The sequence below is a fragment of the Embiotoca jacksoni genome, unplaced genomic scaffold, assembly GCF_022577435.1.
Source record: "Embiotoca jacksoni isolate LCO1_2020_lvr unplaced genomic scaffold, fEmbJac1.0.p SCAF_47, whole genome shotgun sequence".
Lineage (NCBI taxonomy): Eukaryota > Metazoa > Chordata > Actinopteri > Embiotocidae > Embiotoca > Embiotoca jacksoni.
This window is the reverse complement of record NW_027185400.1, coordinates 520,273-541,619: the sequence shown is the minus strand read 5'-3', so window position 1 is coordinate 541,619 and position 21,347 is coordinate 520,273. Positions and strand designations below refer to the sequence as shown.

Genomic DNA, 21,347 nt, shown 5'->3' with positions numbered 1-21,347 from the left:
CCATTGGTCATATTCAATTACGTCTGGGGTTAGACGAAACTTGCCATGAGTCAAATGAAGAAAGTCAAATAGTTTTCTGTCTCTGTCTCTTTTTTTTTTTTGGGTCATACCTGCCGTGTTGCTAAGCAGGTTTGACAGGATTGCTTTCAGCCTCACAAGTGGCCGTTCGTTTGAATGCAAATCGAGCAGCACGGACGACCTGCCTGAACTCTGCACCTCCTGGTACAGTATCTCTCCTCCTCCCTGCTCGCCTGAATTGCTCAACAGGCACAATGGATTTCAGTGCAGCCATTCAAAGGACCCTGCAAAACGCAAACCGGCCGTGGAGATCCGTTTTCACGTTTTTCTTTTAATGCACTTCCAACTAGATTAGCTGAAGAGGCAGATGACCTGATGCAGGGGATGTTATTGTAATGACTTGTGGCATTAACAAAGAATACAATTGATTGCAAACAAAAAAAAAATGATGATGAGGTGACGAATTAAACAGTCATAATAACTGACCAGTAAAATAGGTCATCGATAAGCCACCAGACAGGTGTTCAGACAAGAACCTGTCATTTACAGGATTAGATGAGGAGTTTCAGGGTGAAGGAGTGTGGACTGGTTTTTTTCCACTCTTGTGTCTTAAAGCTCATGTTTCAGTTTCCAGTATGTAAATCTTTCTAAAGTGTGAGAGACTAGGCCCGGTCCGGGCTGAGGAGGGGGTCTGAGCTCATGATTCACCGCTGGGAAATGCAGCATCAGTTTTGTGAACTCGATAGTCCTCGCAGTTTAGAGTATATAACTGTGGCACACATAAATTAGAGAGATATTAACCAGCGGCGCCTCAGGGATGGGTTGTGTTCACCCGGGCCTTTGTCATGATCCCATACTGGCGCTTGTGACGTGAATGAAAGAGAAAATAGAGACATAAAAAGATGACAGGAGAACAAAGAGTTAGCAACTCTAGAGCCAGTTCATTCATCAATTTCTGTTTTATTTTATTTTTTTATTATACTGAGGACCCAAACGATGTATTCACAAGCTCCACGTACTGTGTGCTATCGTGTAGAGTTATAAGAGTGTTTATAATCCCATTTTTTACACACAGTATTATATATTTGCAAGAAGAAAAATTGCAAATTTGAATTGTGAAACACACACACACACACACACACACACACACACACACACACACACACACACACACACACACACACACACACACACAATCCAAAGCACAGATGAAATAGAAATAGATAAAGTAAGATGTAAAAATAATCCCACAGATTTAAATTCTAAATCAAGAATAAACCTGAAAGTAAATTAAGATTTGAGAAAATGCCACCGTGTGTAAAAAAATAAATAATCCACAAGACATGGAAACAATGACAAAAAAAACCAAACATTGATTACAGCAGATTACTTGCTGAGCCTATTGTTGTTGTTATTGTCATAAACCTGAGGAGTCCGATTATGTGATTTGTTATAAATCAACTTTATTTAAATAAGAAAAAAAATAAAAATAATCAGGTAATATTTATGGCCACTGTCGTCCTTTTGTTTATGTGTTTGTTTGTTATCTAGTCAGGAAAAAAAACAAAACAAAGCAAAACAACAAAACAAAAACAGCAACGGGCAGAAATAGGCCGATAATCGAGACCGAGAGAAACAGCGCCCTCTACCGCGGCGTTGCGGCGTTGCTTTGCTGCGTCGCATCGGGAGACGTCATCAAAAACGCGACGATATAATATTCCGCGAAGGTAAACAAAACGAAACTCTGACGAGCAACGATGCCGAAAGTCTTCGACATAAAGTTCCCCGGAGGAGGTGAGACTCTCCCCGGAGGTTTCTGGTCCGCGATAGACGTGTGGATAAAGAAACCTCACGTCGTAAACAAGCGTCTCTGCGGAGTTAAAGAGACCGAGAGCGAAGCCGCGGACGGGGAGGACCTGCGGCTCCTGCTGGGTGCTGGACTCCGGGAGGAGGACCTGCCGCTCGGCCCCGCCGGCGGGCCTTCAGCCGCCCGGAACAAACCCTGGTCCTCCACTGTCAGGACATTCATCCCGAAAGTCAGCTGTTATGGGACAAACCTGCAGAGAGAAGTTGTACTAAAAGGTAACGTGAGTATTCATTGATAAAAATATATAATATATATATATATTTTAAATTAACTTAAATTTAAATTTAAGTTAATTTAAATTTAATTAAGTTAACTTAATTAACTTAAGTTAAAAATTAAAATAAAATTATTTTAAATTATTTTAAATTAATTTTAAATTAAATTAAAATTAATATATATTTTGAATTATATAAATATATTATATGTATAAATATATATAATATAATAAAAGTATAAAAATCCCTTTCAGTGTTATATAATGTTAGATTGTTATTATTGGTATTTCAATCTGCTGTGTTTTGATGTATTAATCGTATATTTGTATTTAGACCTTGAATTAGAAAAGTAACTCAAAACCACAGCTGTCAAATAAACGTGTTGTCATAAAAAGTACAATATTTCCTTGTTAAATGGGAGTGGATGAAGTCTTTTTTTTGCTCATTTTCTCTATAAAAACAACCTTTGGATATATAGGCTATTTATTTCCACATATTAATAAATAATCTTGAATATCTACCGTTAATCAATATGACTCGGTTGTTGACTGTTGCTCTGAACTCTCAATTTGTCCTTGATAAGTCTTAATACCTTTTTTTTGTTTGTGTGTTGTGTAGACCTTTGCAGACAACAGGTGACTTTTCTTCCGTTTGAAGAGGATGCAGAGGGGAAAGTGTCTCTGAAGCGGGGCAACGTTTATCAGATTCAGCTCCGCAATCAGGATTGTGATGAGTGGTGAGTCTGAAATCATATTTGTGTCCAGCGGAGTCCTAAAACAGGGTCATAGGTCAACATGACTGCGTACGAGGACAAAACTGACCGGATAAAATGTTGAAATTATTTATTTTAATACTTCTATGTCACTGACAATAAGCTTACAGATACTTTTACATATATTAACACTGTAAATTTGGCATAATTACTGTTTAGTTGTATTAGTTTGGTTTATTGACATGTTGTAATCAGTTAATAAATACAAATTACAGGGACTGAGAAAAAAAAATGCAATTAAATCACAGTTGCTCTTCAAATTAATGTTAAGTTTCAACAAGGTGACTCAACCGTTAACTAACTATTAATTAACCTGTAGTTAATTCTTATTGCTGTGTTTACTAATACTAATAGTAACCTAAATAAACTTTAAGTAAGGCATAAATTGAAACCTTAACTAACATGAACTGAATGATTATTAAACCATTAATTAGCTGGTAGTTAATGCTTATTATTATTGATATTTTTAAACCCTTAAGTCCTCCTGATGTATGTTGAAGTAGGACAGTGAGCAGGACATTCAGGAAACTATTCAACAGGAAAGAGTACAAATTACTCCCCCCCCCCCCAAAAAAAAAAAAAAATCAATATAACATAGAAATAATTTCTAAGTACAGAAAAACAACAACATTGCAGACGACTCCTTGTTTTTTGCGCAGGACCTTGGAGCTGCACGTGTTGACGGAGGACGCGTGGTTCTCCGATGGCGTCGCCTACGCCAAGCTGCCCTGGATGTCCTCGGACCTGCTGCCTAAACTGGTGCGCTGGGCCACCGAGTGCAGGAGCAGCGAGTTCGGGAGCACCTTGTCTCTGCTGCCGCTGGAGAAGTACGGCCTCGTGTACCAGCGGCTGAAGGAGAAGTACAAGGCCATGGTCCAGGTGAAGAGAACGGACGCTCCGGGGCTCGTCTGGTCTTTTCGTTGATGATGTTTTGTGATTTTGTTGTTGTTGTATTCTCTCCAGGTTTGGCCTGAGGTCACGGATCCCGAGAAGTTTGTCTACGAGGATGTTGCCATAGCTACGTATCTCCTGGTGGGTGCCGAACCTGCTTATTCATCGTGATTTATTAACAAAATCAATACGCCAGTGGGTCAAGTAAAGTTGTTTTGTCCTTGAATTTTTACGAACTGAAGAAATACTTCTGACCCTAAAACACGTCCGTACGCGTAGGTGAAAAATCAATCGCGATCTGTCGCATGTTGTCGACACGCAGCCGAAGCTGTGTCAATCAATTTGAGTGTGGGAAAAAAAACAACAGTTTTTTGACCCGGTGGGTCAAACCGTACGTCGTGCTGCCGGCGGGTGAAAGGGTGTCAGCAGCAGGTGTCGCGCTGCGCTCCTAAATTGGATTTTTATGAAAGAGATCCAACGCCCTCTGACCTCGCAGCAGTATTGAGCGTCTGTCTCTGCGCCTGCAGGTGCTGTGGGCCGAGGAGAGAGCAGAGAGAAGTGCGACGGCCTCGCAGTCCTTCGTGGACCTCGGCTGTGGAAACGGCCTGCTGGTTCACATACTGACCAACGAAGGGGTAAGTTCGGTGCTGGCCGAATGAACCTAAAGCTGAGCTGAGTATTATGTGTCACTGGAGGTTTTTTTTGTTTGTTTTGCATTTGAGTTCCCCTCATTGGTTCCTGAAAACTGATCTCAACAGTCAGTTACTTCCTGGTTAAAATCGTACTAAAAACCAAATCCACTGAACACAAGTTTTTATATGTAACGCATCGAAACAACATCATGTTGATGAAAGAGTTGGAGAACGAGCTGAGGACGGTCAGAAATATTTTCTATGTGCAATAATATTTATGCTTTTTAGCCTGTAAACTCTTGAATATGTTGGTTTAGTGAAGCTTCATCATCTGTCACATAGACATCCAATCAGAGTGTATCGTACCTCATTGTTGAACACAAGCTTTAATTCAAATGTCAGTCGAATAATGTGACAAAAAAAAAAAAAAAAAAAAAAATCACTCAATTTATATAAAATGACTGCCGGTCATGAAAGTGGTGTTTATTCAGATAAAGACTTGAAATCATCAGGACTAATAATTATATATTATTAATTATAATAGATTATAGCCATGCAAATGCTCTGTGAGGCATGTTAATTTAGCATGTTTGCACTTTTTACATTTGCCAACTGGCAATAAACCACGACGCAGATGAGATCAGTTTTAGGGGTGATTGGTCATAAATCAGAGTATTGAACAAATTAAAAATTTGACCTGATGGTGACACTAATCAAAAGTTTTTACAGTTCATTTTGTGGTGAATTTTTAAGCCATCCGATCCTGTTGTTGTTGAAATATTTCTTTCCGGAAGACATCTGTGACGAACAGTTATTTTTAATTATTGATTAATTTCCTGATTATTGTCTCAATCAACTTGAGATACTATGAAATATAAAAAAAGTGGTGAAAAAAATGTCCGTGGTAACTTCCCAGAGTTCAAAGCGGTGTCCTCAGATAGTTTCATCTGACCAAATGTTTATATTTGATATGAAATATGATGAAAACAAACAGTAAATTGGTGTGAGCGGGTGAGAAGGACTCACGTTTCTGAATATATTAGCACCGTGACTGTAATTACCAATCAGAAACTGGGACAGCTGTAATTCACATCGCACGCAAGCAGCCTCGGCGTCAACGTGGTGATGAGTGATTAGCAGCCGTCCGTCACGCCTTCTTGTGTTGCAGCACCCTGGAAAAGGCATCGACGTCAGGAAGAGGAAGATCTGGGACATGTACGGCCCTCAGACTCAGCTGGAGGTGAGCGCGAGGAAGGATTAACTCCAAACATAATCAGGGTTTTGATTTTTGAGTTCTTATCTTTTCAGTGTCACGTGCAGCAGCTGTCTGGCATCGCCGTCGTTTTATTTTGGGTGAAAAAAAAAAAAAGGCTTTTAAATGCTTTGAAGTTTCAAACTCTTGAGGACCAACACGAATAATTAAAGAAGTTAATAAATGGTTATAAATATAAATACACGTTGATTTTAGTTCCCTAAACACTAGAAATACAATTGAAATGTTGGTTTTTGTGTCAAACATTGGCCAATGATTCGTAAATGAACGCCATCTCTCTGTTTACTTTAGAAGATGAATTGATAATGAACATAGTTGTCAGCAGCAGTCGGAGATGAAACTATTGTTAAAAAAAAAAAAAAGCAATATAAGAAAAATGTATTTTTTTAACAGCGAAACAGTGATGTTACACTGACATTATCCATCAGGCAGCGGTATACTTAAAGGACTTAAATGATGTGATGGTAAATTCGGAGAAAATCATGTAAACACACAGCCATGAGCAGAAGCCTGCGCCCCCCCAAAAAAGAAAAAAACGCAGCTCTTTCCCCGTCTTGCCTCCCGGCCTCAGTCGCTCATTTTGACAACAAGCTGCTGACTGCTTCCATTTCAACTCATCTATTATTGACTGATTTCAGCGGAGCGGACGTGGCACACCAATCTCTCCGAGCCCTTCAGGGCCGCCGCGCTCAGCCCTCAACCTTCGTTCGGAAGCTCTCCGAAAACCTCACAAGCTTCAATTCTCTTCACTTACATCGGCTGCGATGTTGGAGATGGAGCCGCCTGTTTAAATATGAAAGGGTTTATATAAATGCTGAGGGGGAGTTAGATTGTGTCACTGCTTTGTCAAGTTTTTTTTTTTTTTTTTTTTAGAAAAAAAGCCCAATTCAAACAAAAACACAAGTTTTCACAAATCTGGCATTATAAAAGAAGTTTGAGAATATATATATATATATTAAAAAGTTTCCATGAAGTGTTTCTGAATTAAATCACACCACTGTGCATCCTCCCTGCTTTAAAGGAGCCCTTGTGCTTTTGTTTTGGGGATCTTTGCTATTTCAGGAAAAGGCAATTACTCCCAGCGAGAACTTCTTATTCCCAGGTACAGACTGGCTGATTGGGAACCACTCGGACGAGCTCACGCCGTGGATCCCCGTTATAGCAGCCAGGCGAGTCATCAGGAGACACAATCACACTCTGCAGCTCAAGTGCCAGCTGATCTCTCCAAATCGGAATAACATAATAGGCAGGGGAGGATGTGGGACTGTTTGTGTGTACCGTGTGTTTGCTCCCATGGGAGTGTGTCTTCTTTGAGACGACCACCGGGTGGCGATGTTGAGCCTCGGTCGTTTTTTTTTTTTTTCCTCTTCTGTCACTACAAATGATAATCTTTAGTAATGACCGTTTCATAACCTTAAAACACTGTTGGGAAACACATAAATGAACATAAGTAGCACATACAGTCACTTCATCGACCCCCTAAAGATTTATAATCATCATTTTCTTTCCTTTTTTTTTTTTTTAAAACTGCAGGTCGTCTCACTCCTGCCGCTACTTTGTCCTCCCTTGCTGTTTCTTCGACTTCTATGGAAAATACCAGAGACGCCAGTGTAAGAAGTCTCAGTACAAGGAGTACATTGACTTCATCAGCGAGGTCAGCCAAGTCTGTGGCTTCAACACGGAAGAGGACTGCCTGAGAATCCCGTCCACCAAACGGGTAGGCTGACAAAAGACAAAGCTTCGTAGTGAACACATTAGTTTGACATATTCTTTGTCCAACATGTCCTTCAAAAGAAGTCAGTGACTACTATGAAAACTATTCCCTGCTATTGTGCTAATATAGCTGAGAAGATACAAAGACTTCTTTTTAAGTCGTCTGCCAACGTGAGCCAGTGATTTAATAGCCAAACTATGTAATCACATCTTTCCTGGTTTGATTCTGCCTGGAGACCTTTTATTGCTCGTCATTTCTCTTCGCCGTGTTTCCTGTCCAGTTCTGCTGTCAGCTATCAAATAACTGAAGACCAAAAAAATGAAGTTAATAATACCAGATCAGAAACGGAGTTTAAAAAAAAAAAAAAAAAAAAAAAAAAAACAGCGGCAGAGTTCCCACTTGTTTTTAAAGTCTCTGGTTTGTGTCAAAATTCCTGCATCCTATATTTCCCATAATGCACCATGACCTCATCTTTCAGCCTTTTCTTGGTAAATGCATTCATCATTCAACCGTTTGACTCACAGACCGCTTACAGGATGGAAAACACCATTTAAATAAGGTTTCGGATGTATATGCTGCCGTTCGTCCGTCATGACCACATTCAGTTCAAAGAGGCCTTTTCTCCACTTGGGTCTCGTTTAGTAGAGACGCACATGAATAAATCAAGTCTTTAATACTCCCAAAGAGACATTTGGTTCATAGCTGGAAGCCATTAATAGCCACGACGCACATGCGCACGTAAAAAAGAACAAGCAATTAATTCCTGGGCTTTAATGTGCGCTGATCAGTCATTAGTTTATACATTAAAAACAAAGGCTTAAAAATCCCTCAAAATCACTACATATGTTGCCATGGTGTTTTTTTATTATTTTTTTTTTGGTCATGTCTACTTTGAGTTTGTGGTTTTACAGTTGGAGTCGTCGGCACCGCCGGGAGTCGTCCTGACATTCAGCTCTTCCTCCCGCAGGTGTGTCTGGTGGGAAAGTCGAGAAACTATCGGCCGCCCGACGAGGCGGAGGCGGAGACACGGAGAGCTCGTTACATCCAGAGCCGCCAGACCGCCGCGGGGCCCGCGGTTCGAAGGTCAGGCACCGTGAACGCCGGGGACTGTTGCCGCGGTAACGCAGAGAGTGACAGGACCCCCGGGAGCTCCTGGGGAGCAGGGTTTCAGCCCCGAGACCGGGTGGAAACGGTTCGAAACTGCGCCGCTCTCCCGCGGGACTTCGTTGACGGCATCGTTCTGCGGGTCGGTAAAGTTCTTCTGGGAATGACGGCGGATGACAGCGACTGGAACCGAGGAGGTAAATGGCAAAACACCAACAGCCACAAAACACCTGAGATAAAAAAACAAAAAAACAATACAAAATAATAATGATTACAAAAGTCTCCCTGGACGTGAGCGACGAACAGATCCGGATCAAATCCAGAGTACGATACGTTATCTGTGAAGCGTGCTGATCCAGGTCTTATTACTGTTTACATCGGGGATTTCTGAATCCATTATTTCGTTGTGTCTGTTGCAGAGCAGTTATACTGTCCGTTTAAGAGTGCAATACCGCCGAGGGCCACTAGGGGCTTGCTATAACAATAACCGGTAGCTCCAATAGACTCCAATTTATAACGCATCAACTTCTCATGAAAGTCAGTACATTTTTTCCACAAATCATTAAAGTGACATTGTCTGAAAATAATTCCATTATTAATTAGCAGTTAGCCCTCAAAGAGAGGTGCGTTTGAGGGGGTGCCCGGTTTGATTGACACTACATTACATTACATTACATTACATTTCATTTAGCTGACGCTTTTATCCAAAGCGACTTACAAAAAGTGCATTTCAACCACGAGGGTACAAAACCCAGAACAACAGGAATCGACATGCCTGGCGTGCTGTCAGGTTACCGGCATTAGTGTCCAAATATGGTCACTTGTGGCTCCACAAAAAAACCCCGACGAGGCTAAAACACCAGACTCAAGGCACAAAATGGCAGTTCACAAACCAGCGGGTGGTGTCACGGTGGGCTGCCACTCGCTGCTAAATTTTCCAAAATGTCAGAGAATTCCTTTGGCTCAGTTTTGGCCACATATGTGTGACTGTGTGTCGCCCTCGTAGGGCAGCGTAGATGAAACCTGACACCTCCACAATGACACCAGTGAGTCATTCCTCACATTTTTACCTTTTAGACTATATTTCTAGCTGCTTTGTGACCCGTCGGGATTTTGTTCTGCCTGAACCTCCCGTCTGATTCTCCTCCTCCATCATTCTGTCTAAACCGAACCCTTCCCACCACTCCCTCCCTCCCTCCCTTCCTCCCTCCCTCCCCCCACCTCGCTCATCACCACCCTGTCCCCTCTCGGCGTGAGTCGGCAGGGCCTCGTGATGCTTTGAACTCCCCACCTCACCCCTCCGCCAGCGACTTCCTGCACTGCACGGCGCAGAGAGCGCCACACACACACACACACACACACACACACACACACACACACACACACACACACACACACACACACACACACACCGCCCACGCAGCACCTTTGACAATGCCTCTGCACCCCTGCTGCCACACACACACACACACACACACACACACACACACGTATACGAGCGCGCACACACACAATATGAATTGAGATAACGAGATGAAGACTACTATGATTAAAACGGAAAATTCTCCGTCAGGGTGCCGCTGCTGAAATTAGATGTAGAGAAATATGAAGTACAGCGACTAAAAGGAGACGGCAACTCTGTATAGAGATGGCTGGATGAATAATGCACCACCATCTATGATTCATGCGTGAGTATGCATTTGTATCGAGGTTTTCTTACCAGTTATCTGCTGTGTAAGAACAAAAGGTAAAATCAGGGCGAGCCGGCCCGTGTTTCCAGATCCAGAAGGGTCTCGGATTCATCCGAAGGACTTCAGTTTCTCTTCAGACTTAATGCATCCTCAAACAGGGTGATCATTTTGGATTTGATAATGACTCGTTTTTTGATTGTTTAAAAGTGATACTTGAGGAGGTTTACAGCTTCCTGGCTTCAAATTCTGTCCACTCTTCATTAATCTCTATTTGTAAGTACAGACACAACACTTTCGTTCAGCTTGTATATAAAGAAGAGCTTCATGCACCCGTGGATTCGTCCTGTTTGCGTAACCAAATATTTGGTGTCGGACTTGTTCGCCTCTCTTCCTGTGGAAGTGATAACATGACATCGCGTGACTGTCTTTGGCGTATGTTTAAAATACTCTACTATGGTTTTATCTGATCTCAATACTTTTAAAAATCTTTACTTAGAAGATCTCAAAATCCCAAAATCATTTGGAGGTTTTCCTTTTAGTTCACATTTTATTAAACACATTTGCATCGAGCACTTTGGCTTATTTCAATAAGTAAGAAAAAGTTCCAACCTGCTTACATCACTGCTGTTTGCATCGTGTGATATCTGTGCACTAGAAATACGATAAATCTCTGTGGCGTTTTAAACACTTTCCGTGTGAAGCTGGCCACTGTGGCTGTGACTCTGTGACCCGTCACTAATTCATGCGTGCCGCACTGCTGACTGGGCTCACGTAGTTATGTAACTATGCCGAGAATGAAAATCTGTGCGCAGCTGTACATCGAACACGCATTTCATATTCTGCGACACTGAACGTCGACTCGGTGAAATTTCCGAGGTTCAGTGAAGACGCCGAGGATCCGCTGCTGTACTCGGCCTGATTCTGAATTTGGCTTAAGCAGCAAACCCCCCCCCCCCCACACACACACACACACACCATCAATTGTTGGCCATCTTTCTCACAGGGGACGTTCAACCTTAAACAAGTCCAACTGTACGTCATGCCAATCCATTAATAATCATCTGCGCCTGGTCTTAGTCCAAGCAGATTCAACTCAATCAATACTGTCCTTCTCCCATTAATCCCCATTAACATCGTGGGCAGCAAAGGGCAGCTTCTAAACGCTGTATTGATATTATATTAAGAGCTGGAGCTCCCTGGCGTCCTGAGCTGCAGGGACGACAGTCTGCCCAGTTTCACACTCTGCAGCACCGGGGCTGCGTTTGGCCGCGCTGCTGTCTGTGAATGTGGGAGTGCGTCGCATATTTTTGGAATTAACTAAATTTAAGGTGGAGAATGTATTTTATTTGTTTGACGAATTTCCGTGAAACAACTTGTCCTGCTAACCTAAAATCATTGCTGTATCAGTTCTGCGGTCACATTTACTGTCAAATTATGAATTCAACTTTGTCTTCGAGCGGCAGAATTTAGAACCGGGACACAGACGGTGAGTTTCACTGTGAAATGATCTCGCATTCAATAATCTCTGCACCGACACGGACTGCCTGGAATGCCCCCAGAGATTTGGTGCAGTAGTGTGATGAAGTTTGCAGATTTAGGTCAAAAATTGTAATGAAACGGCTCAAAGGAACAATTGGAAATCGTGCGGCATGTCCCTCTCCAATATGTCAGAGAAAAGAGGAGGAAGATTGTCATTTGTATAAACCAAAGGTCAGCACTGATTGAATTCTCTTCTGGGGGGGAGAAAGGGCAAAGCCCAAAATACCAGAAATGTCCTGAAACAAAGCCCAACGGTGGCGTGCTGTGAGTCGATAGATATTTTATCTGCTGAAAGTCTGCTCCACTCGGAGCTTACAACTTTATATATTTCAATACCTCCCCTCCTTCTACTTTTTTTTTTGTTTTTTTTGCTCTTTGGTATCTAAAAATTGTGTCTCACCGGGGGAGCGACGACAGTGACTCATGCTCTCAAATGGCCGTTGGGAGAAGCAGCGGTGAAACGCATGCCGGTCGCTCTGACAGCTCGTTGGAGCAACTTTAATTGAGCACCACTGCCCTGACGAGCACTGAAAGGACAGGGACTCAGGTCCTTTTTTCTTTTTCTTTTTTGGTCTGCACATAGCATTGACCACTTTTTCTGTCCTGGTATATTTTCTTGGAGAGGATTTTTCAAGTCTCTCTGCATCTGAAAATAATTGCCGTGCAGGCCCGAAGCAGTGTGTTAATATATTGATGAGAGTAACATCGATAGATCTCCTCCTGCTCCTTTTGTCACTCTTGTCTTTCATCCGTTCCTCCCCTCCTCCTTCCTCCCCTCCTCTTCAGGCAGCCTCTCTGTGAGCGAGGTGGCCGCGCTGCTGGAGCAGGAAACCCTGCAGCTGCTGAAGAAGGAGTGCGGAGGCCTTCAGACGCTCCTGAGGAACAACCATCAAGTCTTCAGAGGTAGTCCACGTGAAATAGAGGGGAACGTGTATTTTATCTTTTACCTCTTATGAGTTCAGAAGCCTGTTTTTTTACTTTCACATTGAACAGTTTTTAATGGAAATAAATTTTGGATAATTTCGCAAGGCTGCAGGGTTTTATATCTGTTTTAATCTTTTTTAATTTACAGGATTCCCACTCTAAGTCACCAATAATGAGCAGAAAAGAAACAGTGACATTTTTGTTAAAAATGGGTTGGCACATGCAAAATTCCCTCATATTCCATGACTTCGCTCAAATTCCCTGACTTTCCCTGTCCGGAAAGGTGTTTTTAGACTTCCCTGATAATCCTTGATTTTCCCTGATAGTCCCTGATATTCCGTGATATTCCCTGATAATCCCTGATAGTCCCTGATAGTCCCTGATAGTCCCTGATCTTCCCTGATCTTCCCTGATAGTCCCTGATAGTCCCTGATATTCCCTGATCTTCCCTGATAGTCCCTGATAGTCCCTGATCTTCCCTGATAGTCCCTGATAGTCCCTGATAGTCCCCGATATTCCCTGAACCGTGGAAACCCTGAACTTCGTTTTAGAGTCAGTTTTCCGTCAGTTTCATCTCATGAGCTTCAGGTGTTGTTGCCATGGAGAAAACGACACATCAGAGCAGCAGTAAATTCAGTTTCCTGTTGCCATTTGAAAAGCTTTCCACAGAGTGTTAAAAAAAAAAAAAGGTAAAAAAAAAATAAAAAATCCCATCCTGTCACTGAACAAACAGTTTTCAGAAATGCTCCTTGCGGCTTTCACCTTAAGGAGTAACTGAACATCAGACTGCAGCTTGGTTCCCTGAAAACACACCTAACAGTGATGTCATGGTGTGCTGGAGGAAGTCACTGAAGGTCAGCAGAAACAAGTCACTCCACCCTACAAGTTCTTACTTGCATAGATCTAAACGCAGGTGTCCTGCTGGTCTGATGGTTGTTGCGTCTTTTGCTCAGGTCCAGCCGGGGATCTTTGCTGCGTATCGTTCCCTCAAGCTCACTTCATTTCCTGTCATTTCTCCACCGTCTCCTTTTTTAATAAAGGTGTACGCCGCGCCCCTCCACCCTTAAATGAAAACGAGAAAGCTGCTCCTCTCGTGTGCTGATGATTCAAGCAGGAGCGTGTCGAGCCTTCTCAAACCGCCACTCGTCTATTATTGTCTTCGTTATGCAGATGGCAGACGTGTTGTTTACTTCGGGGAGTGTGAACGCCGGAAATAACTCCTCTACTCTCTATCAGAAAAGATTTACTTTGAACTTTAGCGAGGAGTGTTTTATTTTGAAAGGTCTCGTGTCTGCCTGTGTTTCAGTGGAAGGCGGGAGAGTGTACATAAGAGACTGGCGGGACAGGAAGTCCTCCAGAGCGGAGACTAAGAGGAAGCCCGTCGCCCCCGGCGCCCTGAAAACTCGTCCCTGCTGGTTTCATGACCACCACGCTCAGGGCTGCCCCCTGCAGGCGGAAAGCTGCGCTTTCGCTCACGGACCGGATGACCTCCGACCCTCGACCAAACCGCTGAAGAAGATAAAGAACGCTGCCCTTTGATTGGACTGCTCCTCCAGATCACTTCATTTGAACTCGTTTCTGTAGTTGATTTTTAAATTGTTTTCCAATTAAAAGGCCGAGCTGTGTCCACCAGCGGTCCCCGCGTCCAGCCCCGCACACGGACAGAGGAAGACGTTCAGGTCCAAGCAGTGTGAGTTTTACTGATGCAACCTTACATCGGTTCTGTGAATGTAGGTCTTTAAATTTCACACTGTCCTCTTCATTCTCTGTGAGGCTGCCAGGGTCTCACCGCTGGACTTATTTAATGAAATTTATTTTCAAAACGATTCCTTTGTCTGTCTTCTGTTTATTTAAGGAGTGAGCTTTTTTTGTAAAGTTCAGAAATCGTATCTTCGGAACAATTTTAAGATGATCAACTGCGTCATGGATTTTCTTACCATCCGGAGTATTTTCCAACTTTTTGCCTCCACTAGATATAAACTTTAAAAGCCTCTTGTGTACTTCCAGGATTTTACCTCTGCGCTTCACTGAGACGTTTCCTTCGCCTCAGACGTGCGCTCCGAGGTTCACCGTCGGGGCGGCGGATAAAGTGAGGACAGCGTTTGAACAAAGTAAATGTTAGCGGTATGAATTATTTGTTGGCGAGGAGTTTGTGAGGGGTGAGCTGCGTGTCGTTCCCTCCAGACGGCCGCTCTCCGCTGTGTCTCTCCAGCACAGTTTGCCGTCACCCTGTGGCTCAAATGTCAAAGGCAGCGAGGCCCTCCCAGGGACCGCGGCGCGGCCATGAGAAGGGCCTCCTCGGGGGCTTTGTTTGTCTATGTGACACACAATAATCAGACCACTGATACAATGAAGCACGAGGACGCAGTTCAGAGCACATGCAGAGTGAAAAAGAAGATTAGGCATATTTTTGGCATAACTTAATCAGCTTCTACTTATCTCACAATGTGCTGTGTGCTGTTTTGACAAGTAATAGCTTTAGTCTGGTATTACAAGATCCAAGTTCACTGCATGAGTACACGAGTCCTCACGCTCCATTTACGATTGTTTTCCGTCATTACGTCCTAACGGGCCTCCGGTTGATTTTTATTTTTAACCCTCCTGTTGTCCTCGGGTCAAAATGACCCGCAGCTGTGTTCAACCAAGTTCTATTTTATTTCTATATATTTTTTAAATATTTTTTGGGATCATTGGTCATCATTCTTTAAAGAAACCCTCACAGCCTCCTTGTCACCAATGATCCCAAAAAATATGAAAATAAAATAGAACTTGGTTGAACACAGCTGCGGGTCATTTTGACCCGAGGACAACAGGAGGGTTAAACTACTGGACCACCATATGACGTATGTTGAGAGCCGAAACTCGCCAAACTGTAAACAACAGAGTCACTCCCCCGAGTCCAACGCCATGTCACGTAAGCAGCCACTGCAGACTTAAAAAAATACAATAAAAATGAAGGCTTTGTCCTCGCTCTGGCTTAAATTCCTCCATATTTGCTTTGGTTTGTATTTTTTCATCAAGCTCGATCACATTGTAGGAACCAAATATAGAAGCAAACGCTCGACTTCAGCGTCACTCTTCGCCACCCCTGCTGATCGCTGATTGGTCGGCCCTTCAGAGTGGCTGAGCAAACCTCCGTGCGAACAGGGTTTCCAGACTGTAATCTGAAGCTATGAGCAGTCAGGTGGAGCCAAACTAATCTGGATGATCCAGTTCTGCTATTAAAGGCCACTGATGTGCAAATTGATTGATTGATTTGCTAAATGTGACTAACTGAGATGTGAATGTGACTTCTCCCCTGATTTAGCTTGAATCACATTCATATTTGTATGCACACCTCGAAACACACAAAAAGTAGGAAAAGAAAGCAATTTGATATCATTTTATCAACATGTGCTCAGCAGCTTATTTTGATATCAAGTTTTTTTTTAACAAATCATACGGTTCTGCATGGAGCAAACAAATGGGGGACAAGAGGGGAGTCCTGTCTTCCTAACAAAGTGCAATTACACTTAATGATTACTGTTGTCACAGAATTGGACATCCTTGTGAGTTTGAAGTTCTTAGAGAAAATCTGATATCAAATTTGTCCAATAAATCTAAATTAATTGTAAAACTGAAAGCACATTTATTGAAATCACAATTTTGACTTTTATAATTACTGATTTAAGTTCAAAATAATGTCTTTGGTCATGACTTTAAAGTAAATAATCATTAGAATTAGAAAAGGCATATCCTTCCAATGTTTGGGTGAAATGACCCTTTAAAACGTAATCGTATCCAATCAATAGACAATAATCACTGAAACAGCAGCGACTCCCGTGGAGCTCCTCGGCTGTGTCGTTGAATATTGATGAAGATATCCACGCGTCTAAGCAGGTCCGACACAGGGAGAGCGAGACGGCGCCGGAGAAAGCCGGAAGAGTTTTCTGCGTAATTGTGATTGGGGAGGAAAAAAGATCATTTACCAGCAATGAAAGGCCATTAAGACATAAATGATGCTGTGATGGACATATACCGCTGAACTCGTGGAGCTGAGAGGGAGTGCGGTCGTGTCTTGACAGACAGCACTCAGTCATAATGTGCTCAGCTATGTGTGGGTTTTAATGACCTGTTTAAATCACGTCTCCCTCTCTCTCTCCAGCCCCCCCCCCCCGCCCACCCCAACCTCTCCACTTAACGTCATTATGCTTCCTGGAAGAAATCAATTCATGAAAATACTCCTGCTGCTCCGGGTCTGCAAAGATCATCCGATCCAATCGACCCGCTACCCTACATTTAACTTCTGAGGAGTGTGACACACACACACACACACACACACACACACACACACACACACACAACACACACAACACACAACACACACATACTTGCAGCTTGCTGTTGTCGTGACCTTTTGCCCCCAGCCCTTTCCGACCGCTGTTGAATGAGCCATCGTCATGACTGTGTTTCCCATCCGCCGCTCCGGAGACCGGAGGAGGAGATCCAGAGGAGTCCCAGCCTCACACAGTGAGTCTCGCTGCTCATCGGCCCACACGTAAACACATCATAGGAGGTCTGCTGCTCACCCATCGGAAGAATGCATCGTCGTTCCAAAAAGAACTGATGTAAACACCAGGAAATCTCTGCACAATACATGTTTACACTGTTTAGATAAAGGAACCGAAGCACAGATTTCATAATCAGTTTGTCAAAATGGCATCTGGGACTAATGTCAAAGCTAGACTACACGAGGTTACAGAAAAACATGATTAGAACCTGGTACGTGTTAAAATGTCAACATCATAATGACCTAATAACTATTCATTGTTTCAAAAAAATAAAATCGCCTTGTTTCAGCCCACTTTTTGAACCTCTTCCCACAAACTCCTGTTTCCTCTTGCTCTCCCCAGTGGCTGCAGCATTAGTGTTATTTTAGTTGAGTGGGTTTGGAAAGATTGGTCCATTTTAAGAACAAGCTTCACCTTCATTGGGACATGAGGGCAGGAAAAATGTAGGCAGCTAAATCTAAAGCACATGAATATTAGAGCTCCGCTTGCTGCTAAGTCCTCTTTGTTTCTCCCTTTGCTGTGGTGAGTATCTGTGCAGCATTTCTCCTCTCGATATTCATTTAGCACAAAGAAACTGTCCAGATTTGCGCGTGCTTTAGTGAAAAACTAGAATTTTAAGAGATGCGTGACAAAATAATTGAAGCTAATCATGACATAATTACAGAAATAGTTTGTTAGTGATGCATTCAATGGACAAGTTTAAGTATTCGTTTTAATTTTAGCGATTCTGGTCCTTGTGCTGTCACGTCAGTTTTATTTATGTTGTCTCGAGTGGCTTTACGGTCTCTACACCTTCTGTCCTCAGACACTCATCAAAAAACACTTACAGGTAATAAGATGGAAGAAAAGCTCCTAAGAACGGGTGGTCAGAGTCTGCAGTTGATGTTGTGTGGACAGAAAAGTAACAAAGTAGATTTACAGTACGGACGATCGGCAGGATAAAAGTATAGTTTTCTAAACACATGAACAGTTTGATCACAAGAGACCTGGAAACATAAAAGAGGAGAAGGTGAATCTCTCAGATCTTTTGTTTGGTATCAGATCAAAACCCAAACTAATATTGTTTATTCATACTTGCAGGCGATGCACAAACCTCGACCAGATTTTACATTTATGGAAGCTCACATCAGCCTTTAAAGTAAATCTCTCACCTTACATTTTAATTATTTACTGTTTATTTCCTCTTCATAAGAAGTTAGTAATTCATCATGATGCTGACTATTTGGCATCATACAATATGGCAAAAATAAGTCCCTCAACAGAACATTCAAAACTAATGGTACTCTTTCTGGTGTGTTGAAGAGATTCAGTTGCATCACATGGTCTTCATCAGCAGCTGGAATTTGCTTCGTTGGCAGGACCTGCTGTGATTTAATTTACAGCAATAAGGACTCATTCTTGTTGAATCAAAAGCAAAGCGTGGCAAAATAATTATGGATTTTGTAGTTCCTACAACGGAATTATACCTTAAGCTCCAATCAAGCTTTTTTTTTTTTTTTTTTTTTTTTCTCGAGCAGTCAACCGCACATACGGGGCATTTTAGACTCATCTGTAGTGTGTTAAATATATTTTTTTTATACGTATGACAGCAGTTCTCAAGCTGAAGATAAAGAGATCAAATAAATGTTCAAGCAACACATTTATTTAAGATTTTTTCCAGACTTTGCTGACGCAGTATGAAACCCGTGATGAAGGGTCACTCGTAGGTGCAGCTTGGACATACAGTGAGGAACCAGTAGGACAGGAGACTGGATGTGTGTGTCCAGTTAAGATGGTGTCCAGATTGTCCTGCTGTTGTTCCAGTGGTGAACTATGCGAGTCATGTAAACTATGTAAGCAAACTTGTTTCCTTCAAAAGTGGATCTGCTCTACTACACAGTGTCGGATCCTGAACGCATTTCTCCTGCATCGCATGTTTATTTCTGTCCGGTGACTAAAGAGGAAAGTCTTACCCATATATGTCTGTTCTCATCGTGTCTGGACGACGTCCATCAGCTCTGAGGAATAAATTAGGAGGAAGGATGAAGGGGCAACACATTAGCAGACAAATGTACTCCCCATGCCAGAAATCTAGGTCAGGGAGAAGTGGCTGCATCTCTTCGCCTAAGCCAACAACTTTCCCCGTGTTTCCCTCATGCTTTATTCATCGTGGCACCACGGGGCTCGCCGTAATGCAGCGTCTCTGAGACATTATTTTGGATGAACAGAAGTCTTCCTCAGCAAAGCCAACCATGTTGGACTCTGACTCTGACAGCTGTCACAGCGATGAGTCATTTTGCTTGACTGTTGCTGCCTTAGAAAATCTCTGTTTTCCCTCTCAGCTTTGTTTTATTTGTGTTCTGTAGAGAGGGGGTTGTTTCCATTATTGTTTTTGGTGTGGATTTTTATTATGCGTGAATCTATAAAACAGCAGGTTTAGGATACACTTCTTGTCAGCATTGTATCCGACCGCCTCCTGATTTCTTCTATTTTTTTCAGGTCTATCTAATACTAAACATTGTCAGGTCTTCAGACAAAAAAAGAACATAAAACAAAGGCAAGTTATACATAAATACATAAACACCGTATGTTTTGAAGCAAAAAAAAAAGTCTGGAACTTGACTGCTTTTGCAGACTGTCCAAAACCAAAATATGTCAAGTGGACTTTGTACAGCGAGTCCACTTCGGGTGCGGACTTCACCTCGTCTGACTCATTGGGTGTAACATGCTAGTCGAAACAGTTTGCCTTTGTTTAATGTGCAATGCTGTTTGACGATCTGACACAGTTTAGTAGCGATGGATACAAAAAAAATAAATAAAATCAATCTGAAGGGGTTGAATACTTTGTCATGGTACTGTATTTTTTTGTTTTCCCCTCATTTCTGGAAAACACTTAGTAACAATCCCTGATTTAAGACCTTGGTAGACAAAGGCAGGTTTAGATTTTGCTGCCTGAAATGACAGCTTTCACCAAAAATGTTATGAAGCTGTAGCGAGTTGAATAAGCTCATGTTTGGGTTTTTTCCCCCCGCATTTTCCAAACAATATGTCAATTTTTTTTTTTTTTTAATCTTTACCAAAGAAATGGCTTTTTTGATGAGGAAAAATAAATTGTTCTGGCAAATGTAATTCTATCACAGGGCCTGCTGGAGTGCATCTTCAGCCTCATGTCTCTACCTTCTGATGTTATTTGTAGAGTTGCTCCATTAGTGTGACTAAGTCGCCTTGTAGCAGAACAGCCCACTCATCCTCATCCTCATCCTCATCCTCTGACTCTGACCTGCGTTTATAAGTTAAGACATCAGTGAGTCACTGGGTGATTTGTTGTGGTGATGTCATATCATGTGCACTGATGTGTTGAAATGGAGGAATGCCAGGAGACATATTTTCACACCCTCGTTCATTTGGTTTTGCCAAGATGCTGGTAGTGTTTTCCTCCTGGTCGACGTGATACACTCAAACAAATGGCACATAAAATTGACAATTTGTCGTCATTTTCATAGTTTAAATTCAAAAACAAAAAAACGAATTAGTCACATGGAAAAAATATGCACACCCCCACGTTCATCACATGTTTAAATCCATAATCGTGCCATGAAAAAGCCTTCGCCGTCCAAAAAGAACATCATCAAAAAGATCAGGCCTTTTGGAGCCATGTGCTTTGGATAAACACATCAAAGACAGACATATTTGTTTCAGACCAAAGGCGGCTTTTCATGAGAACCTCATAACTGTGAAGCATGGTGGTGGTAGTGTTATGGTTTAAGGTTGCTTCACTGCCTTAAGGGAGTAGGCAGCTTTTTAAGTGATTTTTTTCTTTTTTTTTACAATCTGGATATGACAATTTTTTTTATTTGGTCTGTCAGTCTGAACAAGGCCAAAGAGGGCCTTAAAAAAATGTAACGCCATCGGCTCAAAGGTTTAAGTTGAGCTGGAAATGGACCTTTCAACAGGATATTGATCCTCAGCACTCAAGTAAATCCACCAAGGAATGGTTCAAAAAGAAGAGATGGAGCATTATGGGATGGCCTAGTCAAAGCCCAGATTTGAATACTATTGAACTGTTGTCAGGGGATTTGAAACGGGCAGTGAAGGCAAAGAAAACCCTCAAACAACTTGCAACTGAAGGACTTTTGCATTAAAGATTTTCAGCATGCCGATGCTATTGACTGTCGGAC

General features: G+C 42.3%; 1 protein-coding gene across 1 annotated transcript; it reads left to right on the top strand.

The window, feature by feature from the left end:
• The first annotated feature begins 1,750 nt into the window (after positions 1-1,750).
• On the top strand, positions 1,751-15,630 carry trmt44 (tRNA methyltransferase 44 homolog). The gene is made up of 11 exons (XM_069169908.1): positions 1,751-2,100; positions 2,719-2,836; positions 3,532-3,751; positions 3,836-3,904; positions 4,291-4,398; positions 5,564-5,635; positions 6,731-6,837; positions 7,202-7,385; positions 8,350-8,683; positions 12,503-12,619; positions 13,947-15,630. Exons 1-11 carry the CDS (start codon positions 1,776-1,778, stop codon positions 14,177-14,179), a joined length of 1,887 nt encoding a protein of 628 aa, XP_069026009.1. The 5' UTR covers positions 1,751-1,775; the 3' UTR covers positions 14,180-15,630.
• Positions 15,631-21,347: the final 5,717 nt, after the last annotated feature.